The sequence below is a fragment of the Dryas octopetala genome, chromosome 9, assembly GCF_963921425.1.
Source record: "Dryas octopetala chromosome 9, drDryOcto1.1, whole genome shotgun sequence".
Lineage (NCBI taxonomy): Eukaryota > Viridiplantae > Streptophyta > Magnoliopsida > Rosales > Rosaceae > Dryas > Dryas octopetala.
This window is the reverse complement of record NC_141374.1, coordinates 16158215-16168140: the sequence shown is the minus strand read 5'-3', so window position 1 is coordinate 16168140 and position 9926 is coordinate 16158215. Positions and strand designations below refer to the sequence as shown.

General features: G+C 35.9%; 1 protein-coding gene across 2 annotated transcripts; it reads right to left on the bottom strand.

The window, feature by feature from the left end:
• LOC147274834 (alpha-N-acetylglucosaminidase-like) lies at positions 1–6605 on the bottom strand. 2 transcript variants are annotated; one of them, XM_086228024.1, is made up of 19 exons: positions 6363–6605; positions 5773–5849; positions 5389–5600; positions 5162–5283; positions 4972–5060; positions 4772–4866; positions 4331–4412; positions 4117–4223; positions 3976–4006; positions 3520–3637; positions 3195–3242; positions 2876–2984; positions 2251–2354; positions 1933–2031; positions 1667–1777; positions 1103–1335; positions 759–996; positions 591–669; positions 1–387 (listed from the first exon to the last, which is right to left on the bottom strand). In XM_086228024.1, exons 1-19 carry the CDS (start codon positions 6603–6605, stop codon positions 119–121), a joined length of 2466 nt encoding a protein of 821 aa, XP_086084150.1. In that variant the 3' UTR covers positions 1–118. The 2 variants fall into 2 exon arrangements, with proteins under 2 accessions (XP_086084150.1, XP_086084151.1); XM_086228025.1 differs by having other exon boundaries at positions 4972–5057.
• Positions 6606–9926: the final 3321 nt, after the last annotated feature.

Sequence of the window (9926 nt, the reverse complement as noted above, 5' to 3'; positions counted from 1 at the left end):
AATCAGACTACAAACTCTTCTTATTCATAATTAAAACGAGTATTAAATCTCATGGCCAAAAAAAAAAAAAAACGAGTATTAAATCACTGAATTGTAAACAGTGATTTACAAACTCAGCTTATCCAAGCATATTCAGTGATTGTATGTCAGCACTTCGCAAATACTTATCATAAAGCCATCGGGATGTGTTGAGAGCATTTCCAGTACTTTTCACAGGGAATGCATTCCTGCTGCTTTGCCAATCATTTGTAAGCTTTATCCACTCCCTCCTCCAATCCTTCAATCCAAATTCACTGCCCTCCTTTAAGCTTTTTATTAAGTATTTAAAGTATATAGCTGCTCGGGGGACATAATAATCTCGTAGAAGCCCACTCCAATACTTGTTTCCTTGTACAATGAAACAGAAACCAACAAAATTATTGAATTTCATAGCAATACATGCATGCAGACAGTTCAATATTCTACAGTCCAGTATTAAAAATTTTGGATCAAGGAATGAAATTCAGTAACTCGAACTGTAGAGGATATGAGTTCTTATAAAACACAATTGAACCGAACAGCAGAAGGACAATGTCACCATTTAGTCATACCATAGTCACGAAGCAGACTTGCTTCCTCCTCTGTGTTGTCGAACCACATAGTTATTTGAGTTCTAGCATTCCATTCAAACTGCATTTTGGATCAGAGAAATTGAAAAAGTTTTCCTTTTCCTGTTAACATAAATTTAATTCGAGGACATGGCTCAATGGGATCCAAACCTGTTTTTCCTGTTCTTCATCTTGGGCAAGTTTCTTTGCGCTTTCCAACCAAGGTCCTCGAAGAAATCCATCATGGCAAGCTAAGAGTGTGTCCATGTCTTCAACTAGATCCAAGAACTTCTGGCTGTGTTGAGACACTCCAAGGACATTATTTAACTGATAGGCTTCTATGACCTTTAGAAACAGCTGGTTTGCATATTTAGCTAAAGCTTGTCTTGTCAGGTCAACAAGGTCATACCTGGGTACAGTTAATGGCAAACAATATAAGTATGAAAAATTTGAGTACAAAGGACACCAGGAGAGTACTTTTGCATGTGAGGTTTTTCAAACTTAAAAAGGCTAACCTGTAAGTAGTACTTTCTGAGAGTTCATCTCCACTTGCAATAAAAAGTTCTAATGCATGTATTACTTCAGAATTTGAATACCACAAGTGAGGTTGATCAAATGAATCAGTTACTTCCTTTAGGACTGCTCTTCTTGTTACTGATTTCTCATTTTGGTAAAACCCTTCCGGTGGTATTGATATAAAGGATGGATCAACGTCAGGAAATGCTACAATTACATCCCTATTTTTGTCCTGTTCTCAAAAGATCCAAGGATATAACATTTTTGAAAAATGTGCTTAGTATGTTTGTATGGCTAATTGCAGCTCTAGACATGGGAACTGAGCACAGAGGCATGCATGACAATTTTATGAATACTTCTAAGAACTAACTCCCAGTAACGATACTGCAGAAAAAAATTTGAACTGAAAAGAACCATGATTTGACAGAGCATGCAATGGAAAAGTTGAGTGGAAACAAGATCCACCCAATGCAACAAAGTTGAAGAGATAAAAGCCCTCTTCAAGTTAATAATCAACAAGAAATTATTCTACAAAGATATATAAAAGAATACAGGGCACTTACATAGGCACCATCAGTACAATTGTAGATGGTGTGATATAATATATTCCAGGCATCTTGTATTGAAGGAATTGAATGGCCATAACGTCTCACAGAATATTGATTAATCCAGGCCTGAAATAGGAATGAGCAAATAATGATTTCAATTGAATATCACAATCATCCCTCCTACTCAAGAGTTACACGTCACAAATATAACAACATAATATAGGGAAAACAAAAGGGTTGGTACCCTAATTCAAAAGGATGAGGAAAGAACTTGACCTTACCTTAACATCAACTTTGTTGTGTTGAAACGCCATCTCAGACATAAGATCATAAACAACAGGATTCTGTTCTATACCTTCCATTGCCATTCCGACACCAACCTTCAGAAAAGTAATACACAAAGTAAGAAATATATAATTTTTGTCTCAGTATCAGAGCAGACTAGAATAACATCAATAAGTTAATGATCAAATGCAGCAACTATGTAGTTAAACAAAGGTATTTAACATCATGGGGCTGCAAAACCTAATGGAAGATTAACAAGCAATTTATAATATCTTGAAACAATAAGAAAATTTTTTATGGATGAATAAACATGCCATTGTTGAGTTTTCACTTGTGCAAGCATCAATTGGCCCAGATGCTATTGCATCCAAGAGGCCGTACATCTCAACATTTCCTGCAAAATTGTGCAGCATACACCTGTAATGCAGAACAGAACTCAAACAAATCAAAATTAGAATCTATACGGGAAAAAAAAAGGGAATAAATGAACTTAAAATTCTCCACATTCATTCATTAATTAAACTATAGTATGCACAAAAGGACTTTATAGCAGCTTAATCTTCAAATTGGACATAATTGTCAAGCTTTACACAGACCAGGGGTGATGAAGCAAACAACCAGTAAAATGGAAGAGTTCTTTTGGATTGGCTCAAATTGAAGAGTCAGGTTTGGCTTCTGGGTTAATAACGAAACCCATTTTACCTTTTCTCCTCTCAATGCTACTTAGGCATGAGAAGAGAAATCGGATAATCTATGGAGCTATGTAAAAGGTCTTGCCTTTCAACTGAACATTTTAAACAAGATAAAGTTACTTCTATGAGTAAATTTATGTTTTGCAGTAATGAAAAATGGTTTCTGTAAAGTATGTACATGCCAATCTCAATCAAATAATTGTACTATGTGCAATTTGCCAATCATAAAAAGGAGCAATGACTTTCCAGATGTAAGGAACACCATAAAACTGCTCTGAAGTAATCCATATGGGTTTCACTTCAGCAAACAGATCAAGGACTACCAGTCTCCCGGAAGGAACAGAGTGCAAAAGTGCCTGAAAAAAAGCATATATCACTGTCACCAAAGCAGAGAAAAAAAAGGGAACAGGAACATAGGAAAAAACAGAAAATTGGAAAGACGTATGCTATATAATTGCCATGCAAAGGTCAGATGCATATCAATATAAAGGTTGAGAATGGGTTGTGTGTATTTACATTTAGCTTTCCAATCTACCATTTTAACCAAAAATATATTAAAATATAACCTTCATTTGTGGAGGCCTCCAGAATGGATCATACGAAAATAACCACCCCTGAAGAATTAAAGTATACTCATTAGATACCTTAAGAAAGTGAAAGTGTAGTGACTTTTTGGAAAAGAGAAAGTGTTGTGAGTGAAAAGCAACACTACAAGTAAATCACAGAGGGTAAATGACTGGGCAGATTTGTGCGCTAATGTCTTGGGAAACATAGATAAGAAGCATAGTTCATAACTGCATTGAATTGGACTGTTGATATAACTAACCATATCCTCATAAAAGTGATACTCAGAGTTGAATAGTCAGACTTAAATAAAATTGTTACTTTTACCTGCATTAGCCAGACACCATCATTATCTCCACTCTGCATTCCCCTAAAGATTGCTGCACCTAATGAAGAGATGTACTCTGGGTCATCATCAGGTGGAGTATTCTCATCAAAAGTATCACTGCAATAGGTACAGTAAATCATCAAATATGATAACATAATTTTGGATTTAATTAAAACTAATACAATTATTTGGGGAACAGAAAGCATGAAACAGAACTGTGATTTACATATATTTGAGAGATTTTCAAAATAATTCCACTGGAGCACTTTTACCATTCAAAAGAATGCAGCAGACAAAGCACAGATAAGATAGCTCTCATAAAGAGAGTGAGGTTCTAAACCTTACTCTGGAAACTATAAATAAAATGTAAATTACTAATTTTATAGCAGATGTCAAGGACTATAAAACGATGGAAGAATGAGCCATCGAAGAAGGAAAGAGGAAGAGCCTTATACCAGTTGTATATGTGACTGGTCCTTCCATATTCTGATCAAACAGGAAATCCAACAATGAGAAGAAATTAGAACTGAATAATTGTTTAGCACAAATCTTACATGTACATACATAAAGGGGAGGCACAGGATCCAGGTACCAACCTTTTAGTTGTTGCTCAATGAATGCTCTTCCAATTTCAACAAATAAGGGATCAGTGGCATCAAGAATGTAAGTGCAGGTCCATCTAGGGTCACTCTCAACTGAAAACCTGAAGCAGAACCGGAAAATTGTAAATGAAGCATTCAAGATATAGAGAAACCCACATAGTTAAGTTGGTATAAAGGAATTGAATCAAGATAAATTTGACAATCTAACCAGTTTCCCAAGCGTGTTATCTTTGCTGATGGATATATAGTTGTGAGTGCTGCAGGAACATTTCCAGAAAAGGCTGGAAGGACTGAAAAATAGAAATAAAAACATAAAGAGTAACAACCCCAACCTAGGAGTAAAATTATCATCAACATAAATAAGTTTCTCCAGTTACTGTCCTTTCCCTTTCAAGATTTGCAGCATATAGGCACTTCCACAACTCTGGAAGGCCAATTAAAATTCAAAGGATTTCATTGGTGTTCTCCCATCTTAATCCATTTGAGATATTTTCCCAAATACAACCACCACTCATTTCTACATCAAATAAGAATATAACAATTTGTCATGGCTGCATGTCAAAGAGCAGTGGAAACTTGGCCTTGCAACCTAAAGAGTAGCTTAAAATTAGGAAGTACTTAAGAGTAGATGTCTTGTGATAACTATTACCTGGATTCATTCCAAGTTCATACATTCTGACAAGAATTTTTTTCTGCAGAGTCAGCTGTTGATCAAACCAACTTTGTTGTAGAGGCCCACCCCATCTGCCAAAAAAATATCTTATATTATCAGGAAAACATACTACAATTGTTACAAGTCAGAAATTGTTGCAGTCCAACTATTCTTTAAAACCAGATCAGTAAGCTCACCTATGCAAATTTCCCATACGAGACCATGCAAGGAATGCAGGGCCTCCAAAAAAATCATCCAAATCTGATTTGCTCATATTAAATTTCTGCTAGAGGATAGATAACATACTGTTAAAACGAGAAGAAAAAATATTTTGTTGATTCATTACTGCTAACAAGATAGGGAAAAAAATGCAATCAAGAAAATCACCTGGAAAACTTTCTGCCAAATAGCCTCTTGCCCTGTAAATGCTAGTGGCAAATTGATTCCCTGGAGGGCCATCCAATCAATCTCCTTTTCCCATCTTTCCCAGTCCCACCAAGCAAAAGAATCTTCCAGAAGAAGATAAAGAAGAGATTATTTACAACGGTTTTACAATAGCCTCTGTTTCACAATCACTGTGGATAAGTAAACACAATTTCAAAACAGAAGCTTACAGCTAGAAGTAACAGCATTCTGGTAGTAGTTCCAAGGAATAGGTCTCTGGACTAAAATGCCAGAATCTTGTACGCAGGAGAGTAACCCTGATTTTGGCACTGCAAATAGTTGCGCGCCACCAGTATTATCCCAAGATATATGTGAACCACACCAATACTTCAAATACCAGTGCAGACCAGCCAAAATCTCCACTCCAGTGACCCCGCTAATTCTAGTTAAGTATTGAAAATCACATAAATTAGTGACAGCCAGATAACTTCAGTTAGTATATTATAGTAGAGTAGTCCATGAGTTTGATTTACTGTAAATTTTTCATTGATTTGAATCTCCATGTGTTCAATATTATGTAATTCATAGTTGAGAGAGTGAAAATTTAAACATACAGAATTTCTGGATCCCCTCGTCTACAAAAAGAAGGGTGATTCTTGATCATAAAGCAAGATGCATCTCCACATTGCTCCTACAAATTTAATAAACAAGAAAAAAACAGAGAGACTATGAGAGTTTGAAATCTATAGTGGGGAATTAGAAGCATCGTTACCAATATTTCAATTTCAAATATCAAAAAATATACAGACATCTATTATACATTATGCATACATACACATATATACAAGAAGCTGCATCATGCACCTATATAATTAATATTTAAAAAAAAAAAAGAATTGTGCCATTCCTAAATTTGAGAAAGGAAAAGTATAACACTTCAAATTACATCTATTTATGCATAGATGCACAACATACACAGAGACGCGCCCAAAAACACGCACATGCATGTGTTACAGTTTCTAAGCAAGCAATCGAAGCAAAGTACTTGAATTAGGCTCAATGGATTAGAAATTAAATGTATAAACAAAAAAGTCATTGGTTCTACTTCTACAATTTTGTGAGCAGCCAAACAGAGCGCAAAAAAATTAATAAAGGAAAAAATAATTGAGAGAATCAAATAGAAATAGAAAAAAAATTGAAATACCTTAGAGACGATTTGGAAGTCGAAGCTGGAGGAGTGAGAAGGAAGGAGGCGGCGAAGGACTCCCCGAGCCGCCGCCACCTGGACATTCGGCGGGACCCTCTCGCGATCCTGGATTTCGAGAAGGCGCGAAATGTAGCCAACTCCGACGGTGGACGAGTGAGCCGAGGAGGGGAGGAAGAAGAAGATACAGAGAGTGATGAGGAAGGTGAAGGTCGGAGAAATGGCGGGAAACGTGGACGCCATTAAAGGTAATGGTCATGGTGATTGGTTACTGCTGCTTAATAAAGAATAGGAAGAAGTAGAAGAAGAGGATGAGACAAAATTGAAGGCCGGCTGGTGAGAGTGACAGAGACTGAGAGAGAGCGCGCGACGAAGAGTATGAGACTCAGAGTAGTTGCTTCCGGTGTTTTGTTTTTGTTTTTTTCTGTTTTGTTTGATTTTTGTTTTTATTCTCTTTTTTTAATAATTATTTTAATAAAATTTTAGGACGGAGGTAGGATTTCAAATGGGCTGGGAAAAGTTTTGTTTATTTATGGACTGAGAGAGTCCAGATTGTTGTGCTGCTAAAGTGGTTTTGTAGGATCTGGGCCTTATTGGGCTTTCTCTAATCTCTATATCCTATCTTCCTTGGACTGAATTCAGCTATAACTTGCCACCGGCCAATGGATCCTAATCAGAGGAGGGAGGAAATTTTGCTTGGTTGTGATCGAAGCTGACAAGCTGTCATATATTGTTAGTTTGTTACTAATCCACCTATGTTACAACATGTGAATTACACTAAAAAATTACATGGGAAAGAGAAGTGAACTATATACATAAATGAGTTCTTATTGAATTTTACAGGAGGAGAAATTCTATGGACATCCACGAGTCATTTAAGAATACTCAATACTCAAAACTTTGTTTGAAATTATCAATTTCACCTGTGTAATGTTTTAAATAATAATAATTCTAGTCTTTTTCAATTATTTAATTAGATGGGTAAAAGTGAAAATGTAGTTTGTTTAAATAAATTTGAAGGGAGTTTAGTTTAAAAACAACTTTGGGTGTCCATCCCTCTTATAGGAATAAGAGGATCATCAAGAGTAAGACTAGTTTAGTTATTATCATTTATCATTATTCATTTGATTGTTGCTTATTATATAGAAGGCAAGGTTTTGAGTACCACTGTGAGTCTCTCACTGTGATCAGTTGTGTCTAACTGAAACACACTTAATTTGAACGGTGAAGGGTGATGGTGAAGAGCAAGGAGCACAGATTTTGATGCAGAAAATCATGAATGCTTGGTTGGTGGTGACCCTATAGGCATTTTCATTTGTGATTTGTGCATGGGACCAACAGACAAATATGGATAGAATCCAGAAAGATGGGTTTGTAGCAGTAATGCATTTCTGGCAATAAATTTAGTGCTGGGAAGACCCCATTATTCATGAATCATGATGCATGCAACTGAAAGTAGAAAAACCAATGGAGGTGGGTAAGGCTTTTCTGAAAAAATATATGAATCTATATTCCACTTTCATGTTGCTTTCATCACTAATAGATTTCATTCCCTGAGAGGAAAGCGGTCCCTTCACTCCCACCAAAACCTTTGCTTGAGAGAGAGAGAGAGAGAGAGAGAGAGGTGCTTGAGCATGCTTAATATATATAATACTATTGTGAACATCAGGGACAGAGTGGATTAGAAATGGAATTAAAAGGGTTTAATATGATGTTCTTTATTGAAATGAAAAGAGAAAAGCTTTCATTATACATTGAACACAATGAGTTTGAGGACTGGGCTGGTCTGAATTGGAAGTCACTTACAAAATGTCTCCACTAAGTCCCCAATTCACAACAAGCTACTTGGCATTTGCCAAATGCCAAGTTTGAAAACCAATACAAAATAATGGCACACATAAGGAATGAAATCACACAGAATATCATAAAAGATATGAGTTCAGATCCTCATTCCTCTGCCTTTGTTTAATGGAAGCACATGTCTAAAATGGAATAGGATCGATCAACTGTGAATAGTAAGAGCAATTTTCCTTAGTTCAGTAATAAGCTCATTGTTTTTTGAAAGGGGTGGTTTGTATTCAAAAGTCTGCCAACCACTCTCCCAATTATTTTCAAACCATTCATAAAATTTTCAAATATGTACATTGGAGAAAATTGATGTAAGACAAGAATCAATTTGTGGGCTCATAGCCTCCGATATATAGAGCACTTACCTTCACATTCACAATCAAAATTGAAGAGGTTAGGCCTACTTTGAACCAAAATAAGATAAGAATGAACTAAATAAGAAAGATGTACATCTTTGACATCTGAAGTGCACAAATGATAGGCCAATATTATTGCAGTAAAGCACAATTAGTGTTTGCAAAACATCGTTTTCGTTCTCTTTAGCTCTTCGTTCTTTTCTTCACTACCTATAAAGCTATCTCTAGACTCTCACTAAGCTCCACTGGGTCAGAGGACAAGTCACTGTCAAGGAGTACAATTTATATGTGCCAAAAGGACTATGATTTATTAGCCAAAAGATGAAAAGGAAAATTGTACCTACAAGATGATGGAGACTAATATAAAAGAGTCAAAACACTATCACTCTTTAATGGGTCCATAGGTTCCAATCATGGGTCCTACTTGTCCATTTGATTACACCTTCAGGGAAAAAAGGGGTGCAATTTCACCAAAAAACCAATATGGCTAGCAAAAATGAGTGAAACATACAAGGGGCTATAGAAAAAGACCTTCAAACAATTATGCCAAAGGCAAAGTGGTGCTCACATGGGGGACTACTCTACCTAGCTACAAATCTATGAACTTTCTGTCCTATTTCTCTTCTACATGTGCTTTTATATATAATTTCATAAGGAATGCAATCAGCAAGCTTTTTCTCACTTAGACAACCTTAATTGTACCATAGTTGCTTGTGAAGTGGGTGGTTTTGTTTACCTTCACAGCCTTCAGAGAGATTAATTTTAATCACATTGCAATCTTCTGACCATGCATCATGTTTAGGTGGCAATCAGACCTTAAACTTGGGTTAATCACAAAACCAAAACTGTAGGTGGAGGGAATTGGTTGGATGAATGCAGCTTAATTTCTCCACCAAAAAAGGGAGATACTTATTTTTTATACAAATAGAGTGAAGGGTCAGACTTCTTAGCTCAATGATACGGACAAAACTTATCAATCAAATAGGGGCAAAAAAAGCTGAAACCATCCCAGTTTTTTTTTTTTTTTTTTTTTTTTTTTTAATACCCAAACTTTATGCAGAAACATCTGATTCTGTCTCTGGCTCTTTGCATTACAGAAAGAGAAATAATGCAACATTTGATAAATCATGGATGCCAAATGACAGTGCAGTACAGAGGACTAATTCCAATGCCCCACCCACCTAATAAACCTGGCCAATATTGCTTCATCACTTTTTGCCAACACAGAATCTATTTGTATAACACTATTATATATCATTGGCTTTAAATAGGCCTTCTAAATGCTCCCATTCTTTATATGGCCTCTATATAATATAATTCACATTCACTTTCTTCTCCCACTTCCTCTCTAACATGAATC